We start from the raw sequence: 26,644 nt of genomic DNA on the forward strand, positions 1-26,644 counted from the left end.
GTATAACAAATTTGCAGTAGTCCTATCTCTCTGTGTTACAGCTGGGACTTGAAGGGCCGGAAGGTGAACACTATGTGCTTGTCAGGTACCAGGATGAAATTAAAGATGGTCCCCACATCTGAAAGTTTGTGCATTTCGATCTTGAAGTTCTCCAGAATCTGCAGAGAAGAAAGAACTAAGCTAAATAGAAAAGGTGGGAGACTCCAGAGCAGGGATGGCTTTATGCATAAATGAAAAAAGGAGATTGCCTAGGAGTTATTTGAGACCCTCAAGGAAGGTCCTTGGTACAAACTATGTCTTCAATTCATGCCTCAAATACTACCACTGTGCAATTCTTTGGTCTCCCCAGAATGGTTTCTATAATGCAAGTCCCCATGGAGAAAACAACACATTCTATGGGAATAGATACATCTGGAGGGGGACAGAAAGTGGAAGAAGGCTGCCTTGTATATATATATGAGCTTGGAAGTGTTCACAATGCTTCTTCTTGCCTTGTTCATGGGCAATGAGTGCAGAGATGCAAGAGACCCAAAGATCTCGCAAGGCCTGCCAGTAGTGTCCTGGGAGGTGGGGAATGGCGATGGAAGGATGGAGGTGAGGGCATGGGGGCAAGGAAGGGTTCTTCCTCTGATATAAAACTAGGAAATTGGACTAGACCAGTGGTGTCAAACTCAAATAGTAAAGGGAACCACCAAATAATACCTACAGATCCTTGTAGGCTGAATGTTGACTTGGAAAACCACAAACTAACATTATTTTTGTTCTCTTTTATTTTTATTTGTTTTGTTAAATAACTCCCAATTATATCTTAATCTGGTCCCAACCATATACAAGAATGTTGCAGGCCCTCCTCCCATCCTATTTAACACCTCAGATTAGACCATCCTTAACACTCCTTCAAGTTCCAAATATGATGTTGCAATAATGACCTTGGAGCTGCCTCTGCCCCAGAAGGACATAATTTAGTAAGGTGCACTGGTGCCCGAGTGGAGGAGAAAACATTCTAATCTTCCTGCCATCTTTCCATCTCCCTGGGCCAAAGGTCAGTCTCCAGTGATTCTGAGAACAGACAACTGCCAGACATGCTAAACCTTACCTTCTCCCTAACCAACACCTTCATACCCAGAGGTGGTTCTCATACCATTACCAGACTGACTACTACGACCCCAGCAAATCTCAATTTAGGTTCCCAGCCACAAGTACCTATGACCTGAGATGCAGAGAAGCTGGTGGAGGCAGCCTAAGAGGAAAGATATGCTGGTGGACCAGAGAGTTGGAGCCCACGATGCCCCATTTGGGTCACTGATGCTTTCATCAGTCTGCTTTCCCGGTCTCAAAATCAGCTGTCATTGTTTGCCCCCTTGGGTACAGAGGTAGCCTTCTTTGTGGGTGAAACCCCTTTCAATCTACCAATGTCAGCACACATGTAAGGCCTATGTCTCCAATGCACAGACCTTATTCCCCCTGGGAATTAGAAAGAATCATGAGTGGGTCCAGAGCCAAAAGGGATTTTGGGCTCCTTAATGACATTCCCTCTCTTCTCCCCTAAGCAATATTAGACTCACATGCATCAGAAAGATAGTCATCTCCAACTCCGCAATCCTCCTCCCAAGGCACTGACGAGGACCAAAGCCAAAGCCCAGAGCCCGGAAGTAGGTGTCTTCTTGGAGCCATCTGCTGGGGTCAAACTTTTCTGGGTTGGAGAAGATGTTAGGATCCCTTCCCATGGCAAAGATGGCAACTTGGACCAGTGTCTGGGCAAAGACAGAGAGAGAGTGTAGACTAGAATCAGTCCCATGTAGAGTGTACAGGACAGCCTGTTCTGCTGTGCTCCTGTGATCCCAGATGTATCACATGGTGGCATTTGGAAGCTTAGCTCAGGACCCCTAATCAGGGAGGCAGGAAACACTGAGCTGTATTAGGTACTGGCCATGGAACCGTGGACAAATGACTTCCCACCTCTGGACCTCAGTTTCCTCATCTTCTCAAATGGGGATAAGACCAATCCCCACACCCCAGGGTCAAATGAGACAATGGCTGTAAAGGACCTTTGCAAAGTATGAAGCAGTGTTTTAATGCAAGGAGCGACTGCTGATATTTCCATCCCAGAAGGAATCCTGCTCCTCACTGTGGCCAAAGGGACAGTCTTATTAACCCTCAAATTGAAAGTTCAAAATGTCGAATTCCTCATTAAATACCCACCTCACTCCCAGACCTTCAACCCAAAGCACAATGGATTTTTTTGCATAGGAGCTATTTGACTGCAGAAACCATGGTTTATTTACCTTCCTCTAGGTCACAGTCATGCAATACATTATACATAGCAGCACCTAATGTTGGTTGAATGTGAAATGAATGAATTATACACTAGCATATGTGATGATGTATGTGCTAACATTAAAGACCAAGTAAAGTTCATTAGGCAACTCATGTATTGTACTTCTGTTTAGCTCTCTGTTCCCAAGGCTAGTTGATTTTCTAGCTTAGTGATTTTCAATAATCATTGTAATGATAATAACAATTACATTTCTTGGTTTACAAAGCCTTTTACATGTTATCTCATGTGATCCTCACAATAACCCCGTGAGGGAGATATTAATATGATTCCCATTTTACAGATGAGGAAACTGAAGCTGAGAACGTTTAAGGGCGTTGCCTGAAATCACACAGCCAGTAAATGTCTGAGACAGAATTTGAAGGTCTTCCTGACTCTAAGTTCAGTTCTCTATCTACTTTGCCATCTACACTACAGCCCTTAGTATAAGAAACTCTATTTTCTGAGCCTGGCTCCCTAACACCCAATAGAGACATAATTTGTGTGCTAAAGAAGCCCTAATAAAGTCACATTCAGTCTCAGAATAAATTCACTGTCATTTCCCTGGTGCCTATTCCAGACTAGAGGTGAAAAGACAACGATGTAGGCTCTCTAGATTCCTTATGACTAGGAATGCCTGCAAACTCATCTGAGGGCTTACTTTGGCAGGAATAATGTAATCCCGGAGAACTAAATCCGATGGAAGGTACCTTGTTATGGCATCTGTAATGGGGTGTAACCTGAAAGAGAAGAGATAGAGAATACACCCACAAGTCCTGAAAATGATCATGAACTCAAGAATGAAATAAAACCCAGAGACTGACCAGTCTCCTCCTATTTCCTCATTCCCACTTCCTATTTCTTCCCATTTCTAGCTGCCCCCACATGTCTTTCTACTCTGTCATTTATTTCCTTCCCCCTCTTTCTCACTGGACATGCAGGGAGGGTTGGGGAGAAGGAAATGGAGCAGGAATTCCGCAGGATATGAACGGGCTTGCCTCAGCGTTTCTTTGATGGCAGCTTTCAGAAGCGGAACAGATTTGAGCATCTTCTTCACATCTCCCTGGGCATCTCGCTGGGCAGCCAGGACTTCAGCCCGAAGCATATCTTGTACCTTTAGGTTCCGAGCCATTTCATACATGCACCACTGCAGGGTCGTTGCCGTCTGAGGTAGACAGTTGAGAGTTGGATGAAGAAAGTGGAGTCCCCCACCAGTTGCTCCAGAAAACCCAGCTGTCTAGGCTCACATAAAAAGCTGTCTATGATTACCACTACATAGGATCCAAGACCAATTTTTCACACCTTCATCCCCAACACAAACATATATACATACACTGTTAAGGGACAACTTCATGTCACTGTCAGCCCAAGCAAAATAGATCATGTTTCTTCATCCCATGCCAGTAAAGGGGAACTTTCGGGAGTAACCAAGATGGCAGCTGGAAAGCAGGGACTAGCATGAGCTCCCCACCGAGTCCCTCCAAAAACCTATAAAAAAATTGGCTCTGAACCAATTCTAGAACTGCAGAACCCACAAAACAGCAGAAGGAAGCAGGGCTCCAGCCCAGGACAGCCTGGATGGTCTCTGGGTGAAGTCTATCCCACATGGAGCTGGGAGCTGGGAGCTGGGAGCGGAGCAGAGCCCAGTGGGAGCGGCAAGGACCAACCAGACCAAGAACCGTGTGGAGTGTACCCTAGTGCCCTGAATCAGTGAGCTGCGGCTGTTACCAGACTTCTCAACCCGCAAACACCAAAGACAGCAGAGAAGGTTAGTGGGAAAAGCTGAGGGAGTGGAAGGAGTCCGCAGTTCGGCCACTGCCCCCAGGAGGTGGGGCAGCTACAACTGCAGTTGCTTCCGGCCACAGGCCCACCTCATGGGAGGAATTAAGTGCCAGATCAGAGCAGGAGTGCACAGCCTGATGAAGAGCTAAGCCCAGTCTGGGTTGGGGGTTCTTGGGGAAGGAGGAGTGCTGGTGTGGCAGAGCTGGCACATCCCCCCCAAATGTGGAACATAGAACTCTTTTGTCTACAAGCAGTCATACCCCGCTGAAAAACTCAAGGGTCAAGTTAATTGGTTGGGAATATGTCTAGGCAGTGAAAACACACCCAGATTCATTCTCAGACTTTGGATTCTTTCTTTGGTGACAAAGAAGACCAAAACATACAGACAGAAGAAGTTAACAAAGTCAAAAAGCCTAAAACAAAAACCTCCAAGAAAAACACGAACTGGTCCCAGGCCATGGAAGAGCTCAAAAAGGATTTGGAAAAGCAAGTTAGAGAAGTGGAGGGAAAATTGGGAAGAGAATGAGAAGGATGTGAGAAAACCACGAAAAACAAGTCAATGACTTGCTAAAGGAGACCCAAAAAAATACTGAAAAATACACTGAAGAAAACAAGACCTTAAAAAATAGACTAACTCAAATGGCAAAAGAGCTCCAAAAAGCCAATGAGGAGAAGAATGCCTTGAAAGGCAGAATTAGCAAAATGGAAAAGGAGGTCCAATGCACCACTGATGAAAATACTACCTTAAAAATTAGATTGGAGCAAGTGGAAGCTAGTGACTTTATGAGAAATCAAGATATTATAAAACAGAACCAAAGGAATAAAAAAGTGGAAGACAATGTGAAATATCTCATTGGAAAAACCACTGACCTGGAAAATAGATCCAGGAGAGATAATTTAAAAATTATTGGACTACCTGAAAGGCACGATCAAAAAAAGAGCCTAGATACCATCTTTCAAGAAATTATCAAGGAGAACTGCCCTGATATTCTAGAGCCACAGGAAAAAATAGAAATTGAAAGAATTCATTGATCACCTCCTCAAATAGATCCCATAAAAGAAATCTCCTAGGAACATTGTCACCAAATTCCAGAGCTCCCAGATCAAAGAGAAAATACTGCAAGTAGCCAGAAAGAGACAATTTGAGTATTGTGGAAACAATCAGAATAACCCAAGATCTGGCAGCATCTACTTTAAGAGATCGAGGGGCTTGGAATACGATATTCCGGAGGTCAATGGAGCTAGGATTAAAACCTAGAATCACCTACCCAGCAAAACTGAGTATCACGCTCCAAGGCAAAATATGGATTTTCAATAAAATAGAGGACTTTCAAGCTTTCTCAGAGAAAAAGACCAGAACTGAATAGAAAATTTGACTTTCAAACACAAGAATCAAGAGAAGCATGAAAAGGTAATCAAGAAAAAGAACAAGAAAAAGAAATCGCAAGGGACTTACTAAAGTTGAACTGTTTTGTTTGCATTCCTACATGGAAAGATGATGTGTATGATTCATGAGACCTCAGTATTAGGGTAGCTGAAGGGAATATGCATATATATATGTTTATGTATATATGTAAGTGAATGTATATGTATGTATATATCTGTGCATGTGTATGTGTGTGTGTGTGTGTGTGTGTGTGTGTGTATGGAGAGAGAGAGAGCGAGCGAGCGAGCACGAGCGGACACAGGGCGAGTTGAAGATGAAGGGAAGATATCTAAAAGAAATAAAATCAAATTAAGGGATGAGAGAGGGAGATAGGGAGAGATAGAATGGGATGGATTATCTCGTATAAAGGTGGCAAGAGGAAGCAGTTCTGTGGGAGGAGGGAAGAGGGCAGATGAGGGGGGAAGGAGGGAATCTTGCTGTCATTAGATTTGGCCTGAGGAGGGAATACCATACATACTCAATTGGGGATCTTACCCCACAGGAAAGAAGAGGGAAGAAGGTTAAAAAAGGGGGGATGATGGAGGGGAGGGCAGATGGGGGTGGAGGTAATCAAAAACAAACACTTTCGAAAGGGGACAGGGTCAAGGGAGAAAATTCAATAAAGGGGGATGGGTTGGGAAGGAGCAAAATATAGTTAGTCTTTCACAACATGAGTATTGTAGAAGGGTTATACATAAAGATACACATGTGGCCTATGTTGAATTGCTTTACTTCTTAGGGAGGGTGGGAGGGAAGGGAAGAGGGGAGAGAATTTGGAACTCAAAGTTGTAAAAACAGATGTTCAAAAACAAAAAAAATAGTTTTTGCATGCAACTAGAAAATAAGATACACAGGCAATGGGGGGTAGAAATGTATGTTGCCCTACAAGAAAGGAAGGGAAAAGGGGATGGGAGGGGAGTGGGGTGACAGAAGGGAGGTCTGACTAGGGAACAGGGCAACCAGAATATACGCCATCTTGGAGTGGGGGGGAGGGTAGAAATGAGGAGAAAATTTGTAATTCAATCTCTTGTGAAAATCAATGCTGAAAACTAAATATGTTAAATATATAAATTTATATATATATATATATATGTATATATATATATATATATATATATATATATATATATATATATATATATATATATATATATATATATGAAAGGGGGACTTTCAGGCTCTCCAGTGGCCCTCATTTGATGAGACACTGTGAGCCCTAACTCTGGCACTACAGCATTAAATTTTACAAAATCTCTGGTTTGTATACAACTTTCCAGGTTCTGCTTATATTACCTCACTTTGTACAATAATCCAGTCAGAGAGGGAGGCCTGGGATCCCAGTCCCTCTGCATGCAAACATCAAAACCAAGGATCAGAGAGGCAACTGGTTCAAATATTGGCATATGCAGAAAATGTCAGAGGCCAGGCTTGAATCCATGACTTCTGACCCGCAGCCCAGGGCTCTTTTCATTCTACTAGGCTAGATAGATGGACATGGCCTTTGGACACGAACTCCAACTTGCCCCCCAAAAAACTCCTGAGGTCAACACCCTAGCACCCTAAAAACGGGCCTTCCTCATTTTGACCTTTAGCCACAATATTTGTAAGGTGCTAAGCACAGGGCCTGGCATGCAGTAGACATTGAATAAACACATATTCTCTTCCCCCTTCATCCTCACCGTGTCTACTGCTCCTGCCATCATTTCTGCAACATTGGCTTTGATATCTTCAAAATTCATGGTATTCTTGTGTAAGAGACAGTAGACAACTCCCGGATAACATTCAGTGCCTCCTGATCTCATTTTCTGGTCCTGGTAGAAGCTCTGTATATAATCTTCAGCTGAGAGGCAGGGGGAAAGAAATGAAACAGTATGAAATCTCTTGGAATGGAAGACATCAGGGTTGGGAAAGGAGCATGAAGAAGACTGAGGAAGTTTAAGGGGAGACTGGAGTGGAAAGAACTCATCATTGGGAGTCAGGAAACTGGTTCCAGTCATGTTAAGGCCATTGACCATTTGATCACCTTAGCCTCCCTCTGCCTTTCTGGACCTTAATGTCTTTAGGGAAGCTGGAGGAAGGATAAAGTACTCTATAAATGCATCATTGTCATCTTGCTAGCCTGCTGGTGTTAATGTTATCTCAAGGGCTAATGAAATGAGCATCTAAAAGAGTACATGGTTATTCATTAGCTGTTCCTGACTTCTTAAATGCAGGGACAGGTTTTAGTATTCGGGGGGCAGTTGCCTTCTGCAAAAGGTGCCTAGAAATCATATTGGTGTAACCAAATACTATCCTTTTCACACCACACACATGTACACACTTGCACATGTCCATATATATACATGCATTGTAAGTGTGCGTACACATGTCTACAAACCTCATGTGCCTTTGTACATGGTACTACATACATGTGCAATAAATTGCCTCTGCACATGTGTGTCCATGTACCCATGCACACCCATGCACATGTAACTACACATGCACACAATGATGTACATGGACATAGGCACAATGCACATGCTTATGGACATGTCTACATATGTAATCATACATGCACATTTACACATACATATGTGTGTAAATACACATGTATACATTTGTGCACATATTCACAATCCACATGTACACATAGCTACATGCACAGTGTAATACACACATGCGCACACACACATACGCACTCTTCTGTGGTGATGCCCTTTGCATTCTTTCTCCAGGTTTCTACCGGGTGTGGCCTCCATACATGCCACTTGCCCCCACTCTCTGTCAGATACTTAGAGGTCCCTAAACAATCACTTCAGCCCACCAGGTGAGAGCTGGGGAATTGACCAAGCAGCAAATTTGCTCTTTCTTTGGGTTCTCCCAGCTCTGCCTATCTCCTCTGGTTTCCCCAGAAGGATACTCAGAATGCAGATGCTCACCTCGCTCAAAAATCAGATCCCACGAGGCCACGTGGTCCCTCCAGATCTTGGCCCTGACCATGCGGAACAGCTCTGGAGGGATGCTCAGCATCGGAATGGTAGTCTTAAACACTGTAGACACAGCATCGATGAACTCCTGGACATTGGGGTCCACAAAATCTTCTAAGAGTCCCAGACGCTCCCCAAACAGAATGCTACAGATAGCTGTGGGACCAGAAATCAAAGCCATATGCCTGACTTGTGGCCTTGCCGAGAACTTCAGATCACTGGAATCTCCTTGACCTCCCGCTGGAATTCTGCCTACACCCTCAAGGTCATTTACACACTCTGTTAAACATGCTTTTCTGTGTTAAATCAATCAGAATGGAGTACAAGGGACTAGGGGAGAGAAGACAACCCATGGGGACTTCTCTTTTACAAAGTGTATTTTAGGAAATTAATTTTATAATATTAATATCCTAAATATGGGTAAAGGAGGCATCTGCAGCAATAATGGGGGCCCCAGAGACAGTAAAAAGACACAGCCTTTTAAAACTTGCTTTTATTAACTGCAATTGACACAAAAGATACTTCTCGTAACTCCCAATACATTTCCCAAAAACAGTTAAGCAAAACCACCTAATGGAACGACTGCCAGGAGTAATGGCATAATTAGCTAATATTTTATTAACCATATTTGATTAAACCATAATCAATCAACTAACCCTTCCCTAGCTGTGTTGTTCAGTCGTGTCTGACTCTTTGTGACTCCATTTGGGCCTCTCAGCAAAAATATTAGAGTGCTTTGCCATTTCCTTCTCCAGTTCATTTTATAGATGAAGAAACTGAGGCAAACCAGGTAAAGTGACTTGCCCAGGGTCATACACCTAGTAAGTGTCTGAGGCCAGATTTGAACTCAGGAAGATGAGTCTTGTGACTCCAGGCCTGGCGGCGCTCTATGCACTAGGGCATAGAGCTGCCCTTCCCTAGTTTACCCCCTTGCTAATGGGAAGGAAGGCTGGGTGCTTAACTTGAATGATGAAGTATAAACATAATCAGGCTGGTGTCTTTCTTAGTGCCTTTCTGTGGACTCACAAAATCGTGTGATTGATGGCACACTGGACTCAAAGACAAGAGATGCTGGACTTCACTTCCTTCTGTACTACTTCCTACCTCCCTAAATCATTTCTTCTCCCTGAGCCTCGGGGTTAAAGGGTTAAAGGAATGCTAATACATTTGTTGGTGGATCGGCAAGCTGGTTCAAAGATTCTGAGCAACAATTTGAAATTATATAAGAGAAGTCATTAACTATGACCTAGGGATCCGACTGATGGAAAAGAAAGAAAAAAAGCACCTTTTAAGAACCTACTGTGTGCCAGGCACTGTGCTAAGTGCTTTATAAATAGTATCTCATTTCAGCCGTGCAGAAACCTGGAAGGTAGATGCTATTATTATCCCTATTTTGCAATTAATTAAACTGAGTCAGGCAGAGTGAGTTGCTCATGTCACACAGCTAATAAGCATCTGCAGCAGGATTTGAACTTGGGGCCTTCCTATCTCCAGACCCCAACTGGGCTACCTGCTCCCTCTATCCAGGAATCAGGCTTGGCATACAAGGAGGCAAGTGAACACATTTGTGCTAACGGTGGGGCGATGACCTTGGTGATTAGGCTACGTACATGAAATTTGCTGATCTCACTAGGGTTTGTGCCCTAGGCTTGTCTGTGTAATAGCAAGTATCTTTCTTATGCTCTAAACGAGAGGTTCTTCATTTTTCTTAGATGACACACTCCTCTGGCAATCTGGTTGAAGCCCATGGACCCCATCTCCGAATGCCATTTTTAAAATAGCTAGCATTCATATAGTACATTAAAGTTTGACAAGATTTAAATCACACAGGACCTGAACATGTAACTCCTATGCCTCTTCTCTTCTAATTCTGATTACCACCACCACTGCCCACTCATACTCGCCCTCTACCCTCAAGATCACTAGAACCTCACACCAACTTTGGAATGGGGTGCTATTCTTATCAATAAATGGGGAAACCAAGGCAGAGAGAGGTTAAGTGACTTGCTCAGGGTCACACAACTAATAAGTTCCTGAAGCTGAATTTGAACTCAGGTCTTCCTGACTCTAGGCCTGGAACACTACACACTGCAGCATCTAGCTTCCCTTCTCCCATCTTCCCTATTACTATAGAGGGCAACACCATTCTCTCAGGCCCTCAGGCTTGCAATTTTAGGAGTCATTCTGGATGCCTCACTCTCTCTCATCCCACATATCCACTCCATTGCCAAAGCCTGTTGATTTCACAGATGTTATAAAAACCCCTTCTCTCCTCTGACCCTGCCACACCCTGGTGAAGTCCTGTGTCACCACACTCCTGTATTATTACCATAGCCTGTTAGGGTAGGGCTGGGGAGGGTCAGTATCTGCCTTGAGTCTCTCTCTACTCCACTGCATCCCCCCATTCAGCCTGATTATGTCAACCCCATACTCAATAAATTCCATAGGCTCCCTACCACCTCCAGGAGCAAAAGCAGAATTGCTCTGTTTGGCATTCAGAGCCCTTCATAACCTACCCCCTCCTACCTTTCCAGTCTTCTTACACCTTGCTCCCCAACCCATACTCTTTAATCCAATGACACTGGCCTCCTGCTGTTCCTCAAGCAAGACCCTCCATTTCCAGACTCTAGGCATTTTCTCTGGCTGCCCCGGATACCTGGAACACTCTTCCTCCTCATCTCTGCCTCCTGGCTTCCCTGGCTTCCTCTAAGTCCCAACTAAAATCCACCCCCTCCCCTCCCCCCGCCTTGTAGAGGAAACTTTTCCTTAATTCTAAGTGTCCTAGCTCTGTTAATTCACAAGCTACTTAACCTCTGTGTGGTTTGTTTGTATGTTGCCTCTCCCATTAGATTATAAACTCCTTGAGCACAAAGATTACCTTTTGCCTGTTTTGGTATCCTCAGCTGTTAGTAAGGTGCCTGGCCCATAACAGATACCTAATCAATGTGGATTGATTGGTTCCTTGATTGCTAAGACCCTCCCTCACTCAGACCTTACTCACACTCAAAAGCAAATTGAAACAGGTTCTGACTGAGGTCCACTGTGAACTTTCCTTGGTTGCTCCTCTCAATCCCCTTGTAAATCTTCTTCACAAAGTCCTCTGAAATTGGGGTGAGAAGGGGCTCAAAATTGTTCACTGAGTCCAAAGCAAACACAAAGTGGTTCAAGAAAATCCGGTCTTTCTTCCAGCTTTCAGAGCTCCTGAGAAGGAAAAAAAGCAGAGGAGGTAAGGAAATCGCAGTGTTCTTGGGAGAAGAGGCTGAAAGTAATAAAGCAAACCATGGTGTTACAACTCTGCCCATCGAGGTCAGAGAAGCCAGAGGCTCTGATCCCTCTTTTTTGTGCACAGGCCCTCGGAGAAGGGTTTCCCACCAGATTCCCTTGAAGGGAATCCCAATCACCATCATTCATATCTCTCTCTCTTTTCAGCTTTCCTGTCCCCTTTCTCACTCACCCACACCTTGCAATTGAAAGATAAAAGAGAAGAGGAGAAAACAGGGAAAGGAGGAGAGGAGGGAAAGGAGTTAAGGGAAGCAACAAACCCTCACCTAGGTTCACTGAAACTCCAGGCTAAGCTTGTACAACTCAAAGGTGATAGAACCACAACTCAACACCCATGAAAATCCTACTAAGAACAAGGTGCTGCACGAAGCTTATGTGGACAGACCAAGGTGGACTTTGGGAGATATGCAGGCTACATGAAGAAGAGGAGTCCTTTGATTGGCTATTGATCCAGAAATGCAAATACATGCAAAAAGGCACTCGTTGGATGATAATGATCCTCTTTCCTCCCTGGCTTCAATGGAACGAGGGGATGCTATAAGCTTCTGGGAGAGGAGAGAAACTTCAGGCCCTCTCCACTTGGACACGTGCCCACCAAGTGGTCTGTGACTATGGGCCACTATTCTTTGGCCCCTTTGCCTTCATCCTTTCCTCCTCTTGGGCAGAGGAGGAGTTTTGGCTTTGACCTTCATTAAGTTGGGACGGCAAACTGCCAGAGGTCCAGGAGCTGGAGTCCATGACATGCCAGATTTTATGAATGGCCAGTTAGAGGGAGCAACCAAATATCAAGGGACCTACTCAACCAAGAAGAGAAGTGGATGGAGAGAAATGAAGAGGGAGCCACATTTCAAAGGGAACTTGGGGAGAAACCACTGTATTAACTGCTTTTTAAGTTGAGCCCACTCTCCCCAGAGATCAAAATGGCACAAGAGTTTTGAGGAAAATGTTTTATAACTCTTCTCAGAAACTATTGTTTTGTAAGAAGCTAATGGATATTAATTGCTCAAATAATATTGGGGTACTAATAACTGGTGATCGATATATCAATCAATCAATAAACATCTATTAAGCACCTACTATATGTCAGGCATTGTGCTAAGCACCAGGGATATAAAAAGAGGCAAAAGATAGTCTCTGCTGGAATGGGCACTTGGGCTCTTAGGCTCCAAGAAAAATCTCTGGGGTACCTCTGGAACCCTCAAGGGGAAGTGTCCTTGCTCTGGGACTCCTGACTTATCCCAAGAAGGAATTGGGAGCAGGACCTCCAGAGTGTAATAGGGGAGTTAACATGAACAAAAATATATATGATACAAAGAATAGTTTGACATGAGCAAAGAAGTCACCTGGCCAAAGGGCTGTAGGGATTTTGAACAATAAGAGATCGCTTCTGGGTAGGGGATCAGGGAAGGAGGAGGCACCTAGATGACTCATTATGTTTAAAATTCAACTCATTTTCTCCCCCTCAAAACCTTTCCTTCTTCCTAACTTCCCTTAAGAATGTGTCTGCAAGACAAGGGGGAAAGACTTACTTGAACAGGATTCCAATAGGTTTTTTCCTGTAGGTGTGATAAGCCAACCATGGTTGGAAACAATGTCTTTCTGGGTATGGTCCCTCTGCCTTAAAGAGGCAGGCAGCATCATCAGGGTTGATGATAAAAACAGATTCTGAACTGCCAAGTTTCTCCCTGGAAAGATTAATGAAATCAAGAGGTCAGAGGCCAAACCCTAGAGATCTGCATGTAAGGCCTAGGGTTATCTTGAATCTAGGTGCTGAATCTATCTCTAGGACCAAACTCCCTAATTCCCAGCAACTACAACTAATCCCTCACACCTAGAGCAGGGGCGTTGAACAAACAGCCATAAGCCTCACACTTCCTACATGACTATAGTCATGCTAGACAGACCCCCAGCACAAATAGCCTCACCCTCACCTGCTTACTCAGTGACTGAAACTGAAAAAATTTTAAGAGAAGGGTGAATGAAGCGATAATCTCAGGATGTGGAATTCCCACTTTTAGAGAGCATCTCTAGGGCTTCAGGAGACAGGTGCAGTTTAACTGGCTTACAGTGGAAACAGTGTTACCTGGATATGATGCTTGCAGTCACCCAATGCCTACAATGTTAGACTTCCATGTTGCAAGACTACTCACAAGAAACTGATTTCCACGCTGAAACTCTATCCTATATGCCATCTAGCTGCCCACAGAAGTGTATACATAATGTATAATATATAGAAGTATATACATAATATATAGCATATATAATAGAAAGGGACATATATCATATGGAATATATACATTACATATAGATGTTCATACACCTAATATAGAACACATATATTACATACAGACATATATACCTAAAATAGAAGATGTAAGTTATATATAATATATATAAGTATATACATAATTCATACATTATCTAATATAGAGAGGTATATACATAATGTATACATGTAAGCCCAATGACACTAGCACCCAGGATAGCTGCTGACACAGGTTCACTCTTGATATTCACAGACAGGAAAGACAGCTTTGAACGGCTTAATGATCTTACTTTACTCTATCTAGATTTCTCACCAGGGTTGCTGAACACAAACTCCTACAGCATTCCCTAATCACCTGTCTCAGGGGAGCCAGAGAGAAGGGGGGGCAATTACCCCTATATCTCAGAAGGGTCAATCATGATGGGCACAACTTGTGCATTCCTCTAAATCCCCTTGAGCTCCAATGGGGGCTGGTCAAAGCACACACAGCATTCCAGCTTGTGTATTCAACACTAGAGGGTTCTCCAGTCATTGACCGGTGACCATCTGCTTTATAGAGCATTTACTCAGCACCTGATTGGGTGAGAGCCAGAGGACACCAAAGCCTACATGACTCTGTACCTGATAGATTTAAAGCCAACAGGGGTGAAAGCATTATGTGATCCAGCACCTGATTGAAAATATATAATAAATGAATAATAATATAATATAATGCTGGGTGGAGATGTTCACAAGTCATGAGCCTGGAAAACTGATATTGTTATGGCCATGGATCCTGTGAAACTGAACTCTAAGAAAGAATAACAAAAATTCACCTTACTTATGCTTACAATACATGATATATAATATATTATGCACATAACATATTGTATATATTATGATATATGTATATAATGTATTATAAACATATATTATATATAAGTATATAATATGTAACATATGCATAATATATAGAAATATGCATAATGTAGAATATATTTTATATATAATACATGGAAATATATAGATAATATAGAATATATACTATATGGAAGCAAATATAGAGGGATATATATATAACATATAATACATAAAAGTAAATGAATGATATATATATATATATATAAAACACATGGAAGTATGTACATGATACAGAATATACACTTTATGTATAATATATGGAAATATATACATCATATATTATATGGAAGTATATGCATTATATATTATATATGAGTATATACATAATACATAACACATATAATATAGCAAAATGCATAATATAGAATATACAGAAGCACATATATAACACATAAAAGGATGTACATAATATATAATACCTAGAAATATATGTAATATGTAGAAGTATATACATAATACATATAATATATCCACACACGCGATGATGTGAGGCAGGGGAGCACTGTCAGCTCAAGGGATCAGGAAAAGCCTCAAGTCCAAGGTGATACTTGAGCAGAGTACTGAAGGGAACTTGGGATTCTAAAAGGTGGAGGTGAGGAGGGAGGGTGCTCCAGGTGTGAGGGACAGCCAATGCAAAGGCACACAGAGAGAAATGAAATTAATTATCCGAGGAACGTCATAAAGGCCAGTTTGGACCATAGAGTATGTGAAGAGGATTACTCAATGCTTTCTACCGCCTATCCATGCCACTTTCTCAGTGACCTCCTGTCTTTCACACCAGGGTTTTCAGGTTAAGAGAAGTAAGTGACACGGCCTGATGCCCTGTCCGCTGAGATTTCAGAAGGAGCGAAGCCTTCAGTAGGACTCTCAGGCTGATAAAATTTTCCCCTTTATTTACAACAAACCCTAGAGTTCCCAAAAATCCTGTTCTGCCCACAGCCAGAGCATTTTTGCCCAGAGCTTTTTGATCCTTAACAAAGTGACCTTCAAGGTCAGGATGAAAAATCCACACTTCTGACCTCAGTGGAATGCCTCCTTTGTTTCTGAATATTAATAATATAGCTGATTTGTTTGGTGGTTTAAAATCTTCAAAGCCTCTTGTTCTCAGTATCAAAGCAGGAGGAAGGGGAGGAGGAAGAGGGGCAGACAAATAGATGCCAAGGTAGAAAGTAGGGATGAGGAAGAGGGAATGGAAGTCAGAGGCAGACAGTCACTGGAAGAGGAAAAGGCAAAGATTTGAAAGATTTGAAAAGGAAGGGAAAGAGAAAAAGCGTAAGACTTCTCCCTGCCTAAGTTATCATTGCCTGGAATGTTCTCGTTGTCTCCATACCTTCTAATTCTCTCCCTCCTTCTCCCCACCCCCCCCTTTCTTCTCATCTCTCCTCTCTCTGTCTCTCTCTGTCTGTCTCTGTCTCGTCTGTCTCTGTCTCTCTCTGTCTCTCTCTCTCTCTGTCTCTCTCTCTGTGTCTCTGTCTCTCTCTCTCTCTCTGTCTCACTGTCTCTCTCCCTGTGCCTGTCTCTGTCTCTCTCTCTCTGTCTCTGCCTTTGTCTCTCCTCTCTTTCTCTCCTCTCTGTCTGTCTCTCCTCCCTCTTTCTCCCTCTCCCTGTCTCTCACTCTCTCTCCTTTGTCCCTCCTCTCTATCTGTCTCTCCTATCTGTCTCTCTTTCTCTGTCTTTCTCTGTTTCTCTCCTCTCTTTCTCCTCTCTCTGTCTTTATCCCTCTCTCTATCTCCCACTCTCTCTCCTTTGTCCCTCCTCTCTCCCTCCCCCCCCCCTCTCTGAGTTCAAATCTTGTCTCAGACACTTATTAGTTTGTGACCCTGTACAAGTCACTTAACCCTGTTTGCCTCAGTTTCCTTATCTATAAAATTAGCTGGCAAACGAAATGGCAAATCCCTCCAGTATCTTTGCCAAGAAAACCCCAAAAGGGGTCACAAAGAGTTGGACACAACTGAAACAAATAACAACAGCGACAATAAGCCATTCACACGGTGTCAACATTTCCGCTGTGGTTTTTTGGCAGCTTCCCTGTCAGCGTCTTCAGTGTATTTTTAGCATTTTCATTATACATGTGACCTGAGTATGAGAGGCTATAGAGACATCTTTGTGCAGCCGAACGCCAGAAAGGCTAAGACTTATGAGAAGTTTAAGTTCTGCCTCTCAACTCTAGTTAATCTGACTCAGTTACAGGGGCCTGCTCAGGCAGAAAGGCATGAGGCCATGAGCATCTTGGTAGTTCCATTAATGGAGGCCTGAGCATTGAGAAGTGACCCTGGGTGCGAGGAGCAACCTGGAGACCTGATGAAGCCTTGGGGGGAGGGAGAAAGGGCAGTGCCCAGGAACCTGAGACAGCTCAGCCCTGATCTGCCAGATGAGATGACATCAGAAGACCCTTCCTACTCAATTAACAAATATTTATTAAACATCCACCATCATATGCCAAGAGTTGGCCAGGTACTGGGCACACAAAGGAGACAAATACCTCTGAACATAAATGCACCATAAGCACCAAACTAATTAATCTATACTCCGGTCTTGAGGTTTATGACACTATTGCAGAATCTCTTTCCCCTCAACTTCCATAACGTCACATTCCTAGCTCTCCTCCTAGGCAGCAAACTGGGATCTCACTCTCCATCTTTCGTCCTCTTAATGGGCCCTTCCCTCTCCCATCTACACTCTCAGAGGCTTCCTGGTAGAATATGTCTCTACAAGAAGTCTCCCTTCCCCCAGCTCTAATCTCTCCACTGAGAGATCTCCCACCCAGATGCCTTATCAGCTTCTTAAATTCCACATCTCTCCTAAACCCACCCATCTATCTGCACACAGTCAGCCTCCCCAGCTTAGAACCTCACCTTCCTCTCAGACTCTCTTCTCTTTCTGTCTTCTCATATTCACTCGCTCGCCATGGCCTGTCAGGCTTACCTCCCCAATCCAGCCCTTTGGCCACTTAGTACAGCACCTGACACAGGGTCAGCACTTAATAAAGGCTTGTTGACTTAACCTGACTCAGTCATCACATGGAAGAACGTCATAATAGATAGAGTGCTGACAGACCTGGTTGGAATCCTGCCCCAAATACTCACTATGTGCCCACAGGAAAGGGGAAGGGGATAAGCATTTATTAAGTACCTACTATGTACCAGGCATTGTGCTAAGCACTTTGCAGACACTGTCTCATTTGGTCCCCACAACTACCTTGGAAGGTCAGTGCTGTTATCTTTCCCATTTTGGGAAACTGAGGCATTGTAAAGTGACTTGCCCAAGGTCACTGAGCTAGGAAGTGTCTGAGGCTAAATTTGAACTCAGGTCTTTGTGACTACAGGTCTGGTGCTCTACACACTGCACCATTTAGCTGCCTCTGAGGACAAGGCACTTAACCCTGTTTGCCTCAGTTTCCTCATCTTTAAAATGGGGATAATGTTGCAGTATCTACTGAGTTTTTAAGACCCAAATGACACAATGCATAGAAAGTGCTTTGTAAACCTTAAAGCTTCTATAACATCTGTTTTTAATAGAAACAGGAAGACTCCAAGGCAAAGTGAAAAGAACATTGGCTCAAAGCCCAGAGGACATGGGTTCAAATCCCTCTAATGATGCCTATTGCCCATGGGACCTCAGGTCACTCTCTCCACCTCTCCCTGATTCACTTTCCTCAGCTGTCAAATCAATGGGTGGGACTCTGTGGGCCCTGATGGCCGTTCCATCCATTATCCTGCTTCTCATATGAATTACTGTCATCACCTCTTAATTGCTTCCTGCCCTTTTCCCTTCCTGCCCTACACAAGGCATGTTCCACTTAGCTGCCAAAAGAATCTTCCTAAGGTAAAGGTCTGATCACATCATTCCCCTGCTCAAGAGCCTTCAATAGCTATCCATTGTCTCCAGGATAAAGCACGAGTCCCCAGTCTGGCATTTAATGGCCTCCCTCCACAATCTGGTCTCTACTTGCCTTTCTAGACATATCTCACATTACCTCCTCATGACGCAAACATTTTGGGCTGTTGGCAGAATTCAACATCCTATCCACTGTCTCCATGCATTTGCACAGGCAGCCCACTCTGCCTGGCCCTCCATCCTTCCTCATCTCTGCTCTTCAGAACCTTCATCTCTCTTCAGGTCACAGCCCAGCTGACACCTCCACCATGACCCCATCCTTCATCCTGACATTGGGTAGCATTCTCTCTCTCCCTTCACATCACACTAGGTAGTTTCATCCCTTATCGGTGTACATGGTTTATCCTGCAGCATAGTATATCATCTCCTTGAGGGCAGGGAGGGTTCAATTTTTGTCCTCAATCAGCGCCAAGTAGGAGATCTTCTATGTAGCAGGCACAAAGTAAATGTTAGTTTAATTAAATTGACCCTTACCAAAGTTACCTTAAGGACAGAGTGAACCAGAAGGTTATGTATGACATACCCTTCCCTCTTTCTATATCTACCAAAAAAAGAAATAAATAACTGAAAGGAAATAGACCCCAGAAGACTGGAGAGATACACCCTGCTCAATGCTTGGAGAATCAATCAGTATAGACAGTCTACAGGCATTTATTACACACTTATGTCAAATGCTACTGAGGAGTATCAAATGGTAGGGATCATTGCATTATAAACATAGAGAGCCTCTAAACCAGGAATTCTGACCCTGGGAGTCCACGTTCTTCTGTGTATATAATTATATTTCAATAATTGCCTTTGTAATCATATGTATTTTTATGCATTTAAAATATTATTCTGCAAAGGAGCCCACACAATAAAAGTTAAGAAGCACCTCATTCTGCAATCCTGAAACCAAAAATAAACTGCATTTGAGGTCATGCCTCTGTTTTTTAGATATTCAGGAGCATCAGACTCTTCATGACCTTGTGAACCACAGCATGCCAGTACTGTCCAGGAGGTTTCCTTGTAATAGATGCCACAGTAGTTTGCCATTTCCTTCTCCAGTGAATTAAGGCAAACAGCAGTTAAGTGACTTGCCCAAGGTGATACAGCTACAAAGTGTCTGGGGCTGGATTTGAACTCAGGTCTTCCTGCGTCCAGGCCCAGCACTCTATCCACTAACTGAGAAAAATAAAATAAAAGAAACAAATTTTAAAAGTACCTAACTGCCTCTGATTTGGATTCAGATCTCCTGGCTTCTGGTCTTTGTATTATCTCATCTCAATCCCAGAAACCCAATCAATAACCTCCAGGAGGAGTAGTAACTACTTAATTATTATCCTTATGGAGAAAGATCTAATGGGTAATGTGGGAAGAGAAGGGGAGAGTCTGAGTCAGGACTTAGCAAGCCTTGAGACATGCCACAAACACCACATTTATATTTCTTTCCCCTTTACTAGACCTGTCTACAACAAAGCAAAGAGGTTAAAAAGAAAGAAATACCAGGATGCAGAGGAGGGCCGAGGGTTGAGGGATGGGGGCAGGAGAAATAGAGCAAGGCACAGGAAGGAGGCTGGGCCGTGAGGCTGGGCCAGAGTTAGGGACAAGGCATTTGTGTGTGTGCCTCAAGAAAGATTGGAAGATCAGCCCTCCTGATGATAATGTCCCCACAGGTTAGTGAGGGGTGTGTGAGGGGTGGGGAAGGGGTGCCAAGACTCTCCAACCTGTAAGCCAAGAGTTCTTAACTTGAGGTCCATGGATACACTTCAAGAAGTCCATGACCTCGGATGATTTTTTTAAGCTGTTCTCTTTATTTTCATGAACCTCTAACTGAAATTTGACATTTCCTTCAATTATTTAAGACAATCTTATTCTAAGATGGGATTCATAGACTTCACCTGACTGTCCCAGGGGTCTAAGAAGATTAGGAATCCTACGGTAAAGTCACCAGGGAAATGAAAGAACGCTCCCAATCAGCCCCTCTTAACAACACCGACATACACAATTTATCTTAACCACAAAACAAACTCCTATGTGCTAGAGTGAGGAAGAGTAATTTGTTTATAAAAAGTCGTATGAAAATCATCCCTAGGCACCCGAGGTAGCTGTCCCTGAGGATATCATCTTGCCTCCACTTTTCTGGAGGGACCTAACTTACCGATAAATTGGGCCTAACTGTTGGAAGCCTTGTAAGGATCGAATATGTACGTTCTTCATCCCATCCTCCATCCAGAAGTGGAACAGATTCATCCAACCATTGGTCCCCTTTGAAGGGATCTCACTGAAGGGCCGGGGCCCCTGCAACCGGAGAGGGAAGGCACTCAGCTCACCCCCTCTGGCTGGCAGCTGCATGCTTCTGACACTAGATGTCCAAACATCTTCTCTTGGTGAGCCAAGGAGGTAATGTCGGCTCTTGGCCAGAGCTGACCGATGTAAGATTGCCCTGGCTAACATTGTCACAGGTGCTGCTGCTGCTGGGAACAGGACTATTCCTGGGTCACCCAGTTCACTCTTTATAATAATACAAGCTCAAGGCTATGTAGCTTGTCACAGCCACTGATTTCAATGTCTCTCTCTCAATATCTCTCTCTCTCTCTCTCCAACTCTCTCTCTCGATCTCTCTCCTTCTCTCTCGTTCTCACTCGTTCTCTCTCTCTCTCTCTCTGTGTCTCTCTCTCTGTCTCTCTCTCTCCTTATCTCCCTCCATCTCCCCCCCCATCTCTTTCTGTCTCTCTCTATGTGTCTGTCCCTCTCTCCCCCTCTCTCTCTCCCTCCCCTTCCCCTCTTCTCCACTCCCCTGGATTCCTTCCAGATAAGGAAGTATCAAGCTGTTAATCAACCTGGGGGACTGGATCTCAATTAGTAAATCACTCAAAAAAAGGGCTAAACCCAGAGAGCAAGTAAATTTGATTAAAGAAACATATATTAAGTGCTTACCATGTGTAAGACACTGTGGTAATATAGAAAAGACATAGTACCAGGTCTCAACAAGCATCTGTACTAGTGGGAGAATATACAGACACGTGGAATATGACAGAGCAAGAGAGACAGAGAGAAAGGAAGACATACAGAGACAAAGACACAGAGATAGAGGAGACAGAGAGAAAGGAAGAAAGAGAGATAGAGAGAAATGGAATGGATCAAGAGATGTGTCCGTAGGTAAGTTGACGCTTACCAAAGTTACCTTAAGTACAGAGTGAACCACAAGGTTATGCGGGGCATTCCCTTCCCTCTTTCTACACTAATTAAATAAGTAAATAAATGAAAGGAAATAAGAACATAGAAGATCATAAATAAACCAGGAATTCTTAACCTGGGAGTCAGTAATTGTGTGTGTCTGTGTGAGTCTGTGTGTGTATAATTGTATTGTACTTAATGTCCTTTGTAATCCTATGTGTTCTTATTCATTTTAGAATATTATTCTGCAAAGGAGCCCACAGGCGTCACCAGACAGCTAAAATGCTCCAGGATACATTCTGCAGAAGAGGAGCTATAATCCTAAAGCGGTAAATAAATTATGTTCAAGGGCATCCATATGTTAGCGGTCATGCGTGTGTTAGAGGTCATGCATATGTTGAGAAAAATAAAGGAAACAAGTCTCCAAAAGTACCTAGCTGCCTCTAATTAGGAGCAAATGCAAAACTTGAATCCAGATCTCCTGGATTTTAGTCTTTATATTGTCCCACTTTAATCTCAGAAATCAAATCAATAATTCTCTGGAAGAGTATTAGCTCCACTTAATATTATCCTTACAAAGAAAAATCAAAGGGGTAAGGTAGGGGGAGAGGGGGAAAGGCTGAGCCAGGATTTAGCAAGCCTTGAGACATGCCAGTATGTTTGCCAAGAAAACCATACATGGACTTTGTCCATGAAGTCCTGTAGAGTCAGACATGAACGAATGAATAAACAATAACCTGGGCTACTCTACAATGAAAGATCATTGGTCCAGAAGTGGGAGCTGGAAGGAAAAAAGTGAAAAGGCAGTCCAAGAGACTGAGTGCAAGGAGCAGGGGTCAGCAGTGTGTGGTCTGTGTGCCAACAGAGGCATGCAGGCCACGTTCTAGCCCCCCTTCCCACCTCTGTGAAGAATTAGTGAAAGAACATAAGGTAAGAGAAGCAGGAGGTTCATGGAAAGAGGCAGCCAGTCCAGCATTTCTGTATTTCAGATATCCTCCCAAGTTCTGCCTGCTCATCCTGGACACCACTATTGAGAGTTGGTGCCTTCAATTGTTAAGAATGGAGATGAGTGCTAGGGGCACCCGAGTGAGCCCTGGTATGCCTGGAAAGACTATATTGATCAAATCTCCATGATGACCAGCTTCAGACACCTCATTATGACATGGGTGTGACTATGAGTTCTTTAAACTCCTACCAAGAGACAAAAATCTCTGACAAGTCCTAGAAGCTGGAAGGACATCATATTCCCCTGAGCTCTGATTAGACAAGCCAAGGCAACTTGGAGTGGTGACTACAGCACAGGGCTTGGAGTCAGGAAGCCATGGGTTCAGATTCTGCCTTTGACACTTACTAAACATATGACTCCAGATGAATCACTTGGATTTCAGCTTCCATATCTGTAAAATGGGAAGGTTGGATTCAATGACTTCCAAGATACCTTCTGGCTCTAAAATCAATGGTCTTGAGAAGAAAGAAGCCATCACTTGACGTGGGTTTTGACCGCAATGACTCATGAAGACCATCTACTAAGTTGTGCATGGATTCAAACTGGCATTGGTGGACAGAAGTTGTACTGTAATGAGAAACCCACGGAGCTCCAAACCATAGTATTTTAGAGTTGGAAGGGCCCTTCAAAGTGTCATAGAACAACACCTTCATTGGATGGAAGAAAAACCAAGGCTCAGAGAGGGGCAGTGATTTGCTTGGTGTTGTACAGCTATTAAGTGGCAGAGCAGAGACTGATATGAACCCAGGTTTCCTGGCTCTCTGGCCAGTACACTTACCAGGCTATCACAAGAACTTTTTTTTTATTCTTTAAAAGCTTGATCTAGTAAATTATACGTTTCACATATACATGAAAGACTTCAGCGAAGTACCAAAGCATCTGCTGCTTACGCTGAGAAGTGCTAGAATGGATGAAAAGAGGCCAAACTCCTGATGAGAACAGAGAAGGAATTATAAACAGAGAGAGTGTCTCTAGTAATTCAGTAACTCCAACCTGTATTTCTATTGCTCCTAGAGCTTCAGCATGTCCTCAAAATAATTCAGTGAGATTGATAGGACATGAGTGAAGTCTGAGCATTGAATGTGGAGTCAGAAGACCTGCATTCAAATCTCTGCTATTCTCTATCTGTGTGACCTTGGTCAAGCCACCTAACCTAAGGGTACTCTACCATTTATCAGCTACAGAACTGGAAGATAAGAGGGTAAGACCAGACTCATCTATGGAAAGAGGGAATTAAATTCTCAAGGTCCATTACAGTTCTACATCTTGAGATTTCTTTTCTACTTTATATGGGACATAGCTGAGTGTCATTTTTAAGGTCATTTCTCTTCAAGGCAACAAGAATCATGCCAGGCACTGGGCTAGGTGCATGGGATACAAAATGCAGCTGCCCTGAAGAAGCTTACCTTTTTTGAAAAAAAAAAGCTAATAAATGTGAAATACATCTCCTACTCCTCACTTTAGCCTGCGTCATGCCCCAAAGTGAGGACCAGGATTGTCCTAATTCTGTGTCCCCCTACAACACCTAGAAGCCCTCTCTTAGGGTTCTACCCAAATATTTGAAACCTCAGAAACAGTGCTGATTGAAAGATCCATCTGGCAAGCATGTGCATGGGGAAGACCCTTCAAAGTCATGGGCTTACAACTGGCACTTCCAGATCATCTGGATTCAGACCCCTCATTTCACAGGTAAGCAAACTGAGTACCAGATTGGAGGAGAGATCTGTCCAAAATCATAGATCATAGACCTCTCATTTTCCAATGCCATATGTTTGAACGAGGTCTCCGGACTGCTAGTCCAAAGTTCTTCCCACTTCATCATCCTCCTGGAATTCCATAACATCTTAACCTCACAGGGTCTATGATGACATCTGTTTTGTCCCAGCTCACAACCCTGTGAGGTCAAGAATGTAGCCTTCCTCCCTATGCCTGAGTGCCATTGACTCCTGAACACAAGGTTATATTGCCTTGAGCTTTAGTGCCAAATCCTGGGAGAATGTTTAATTTCAGAAGAGGGCTGCTTGGTGTTTTTAATTTGGTTCATTGGTTTGCTTTGGTTTGGTTTTTAGCTTGACCCCAAAACACACCATTATTGGCAATTGGTGGAAGTTACAGGGAGAAAGATTTTAGTCTCAATTTCTAAAAAGAACTTTGATTAATCAGAGTTATCCAAACATGGATGGTAATTTTTGTCTCCAAAAGCTTTAAGCAGAGCCTAGATTTTCTACAATTAGGGAAAGCAATATACATGCAACAAAATGAATGCTGAGTTTGAGGTTAAGGGACCTGGTATTAAATTTTGGGTCTGCCTCTTACTACCTGTGAGACCTTGGACAACCAAATTTACCCCTCTGAGCCTCAGTGTCCTCATTTATAGAATGAGAGGCTTGGACAAAATGGCCTCCAGGATCCTTTCCAGGTTCAAGTCCATGACCTTGTGATTGTGAAACATCACAGTACTGGAGGAACTGAATGACATATACAAATATTCTTGCTACTAATGGAATGAGAAGACCAAAAAATTGCAGCTAAATAATAAATGGTTATAGATTGACTAATGGAAACAGATGCCAGAGCTGCTGATTTCCACCTGAATTCACCCATACAATAAACTGTCACAATAACCTGTGCAATAAAACTGTCCTGCTTATCTTGCTGTCCTTAGTTTATCTTGCTGAGAATCTCTGAGCTCACAAAAGTCCCTTCCAAATGGTCTGAGAGTGAAGACATTATCTTAGGGGTCTGGAATTCCCCACCTACTAGCAATGTGACCTTGGGTAAATCATTTCTTCAACTATAAATCGAGGAAACCGGACAGGAAAATATCCTTAGACCTGAAAACCCCCATCATTCTCCTAACTTAGCCCACAGGGACACTGCAGTATCTATGAACTGTGGAACCTGAAACACAGTCGTTTCACAGTCCTCTGTGAGAGGCTGAAGGTCTCTGGGTTGGAGGAGCCTGATCCTTACGCCATTCCCTATATTTATCTTTTTAAATTTATTTTTAGTTTACAACATACAATTCCACAAGCTTTTCAGTTTTAAATTTGCTCCCCTTCTTTCTCCTCCCCCCTCCCCAAGATGGCTTGCAATCTGATATAGGCGCTACATATACATTCATATTAAACATATTTTCACATTGGTCATGTGGTAAAGAAGAATTATAACCAATGGAATCATTCTCTATGTTTAGACAGATTCATCTAACAGACTTGTGTAAGATATATTGTAGGAGAAAGACTAGGCACACGGAGACCAGTTAGGAGGTCAATTCAATGATAGATGCCATAGGGAATAAGACCCTTCCCTGAAGGGTCTGTGGTGCCAGCAGAGAAGAGGGAAGAGATTCCTTTAAAAAATAGATGAATGGTCTCTCTCTACCATGTTCACATGCTCCCCAGTTCCACTTTTGTCATTTGGTCTGAAAATGAACAAAGATATGAAATAATGCTAAAGAGGAGCCCCACAAAAATGGAGGGACTAATATTTTGGAATTGTGGGTACTTTATCTACTGATACAGATCCCAGAGCCTCCATGCTTTAGTGAATGGCTCTAGCTGGGGGGTAGGATGATCCAGTGGATAGAGGACTGGCCTCAAAACCAGGAAGATTTGTGTTCAAGTTTCACCTCTGAGGCAGCTAG

The 26,644-nt window shown here is 43.2% G+C and overlaps 1 protein-coding gene across 1 annotated transcript; it reads right to left on the reverse strand.

Moving 5' to 3' along the window:
- Positions 1-35: 35 nt before the first annotated feature.
- LOC118828559 (cholesterol side-chain cleavage enzyme, mitochondrial-like) lies at positions 36-21,269 on the reverse strand. The gene is made up of 9 exons (XM_036735245.1): positions 20,974-21,269; positions 13,300-13,455; positions 11,490-11,689; positions 8,441-8,644; positions 7,202-7,362; positions 3,313-3,479; positions 2,976-3,054; positions 1,566-1,754; positions 36-158 (listed from the first exon to the last, which is right to left on the reverse strand). The coding sequence occupies exons 1-9, from the start codon at positions 21,267-21,269 to the stop codon at positions 36-38; spliced, it is 1,575 nt and encodes a 524-aa protein (XP_036591140.1).
- Between the last annotated feature and the right edge of the window lie 5,375 nt (positions 21,270-26,644).

The sequence above is a fragment of the Trichosurus vulpecula genome, chromosome 8 (genome assembly GCF_011100635.1).
Source record: "Trichosurus vulpecula isolate mTriVul1 chromosome 8, mTriVul1.pri, whole genome shotgun sequence".
NCBI lineage: Eukaryota > Metazoa > Chordata > Mammalia > Diprotodontia > Phalangeridae > Trichosurus > Trichosurus vulpecula.

Excerpts from the sequence above, each read along its gene's own strand:
- LOC118828559 (XM_036735245.1), bottom strand. The coding sequence starts at position 21,269 with ATGTTAGCCAGGGCAATCTTACATCGGTCAGCTCTGGCCAAGAGCCGA. Across the intron at positions 3,055-3,312 it reads GCCATCAAAGAAACGCTGAG|GTTACACCCCATTACAGATG; the intron begins GCAAGCCCGTTC and ends CTTCTCTTTCAG. Across the intron at positions 159-1,565 it reads TGACTATCTTTCTGATGCAT|ATTCTGGAGAACTTCAAGAT; the intron begins GTGAGTCTAATA and ends TCTTCTCTGCAG.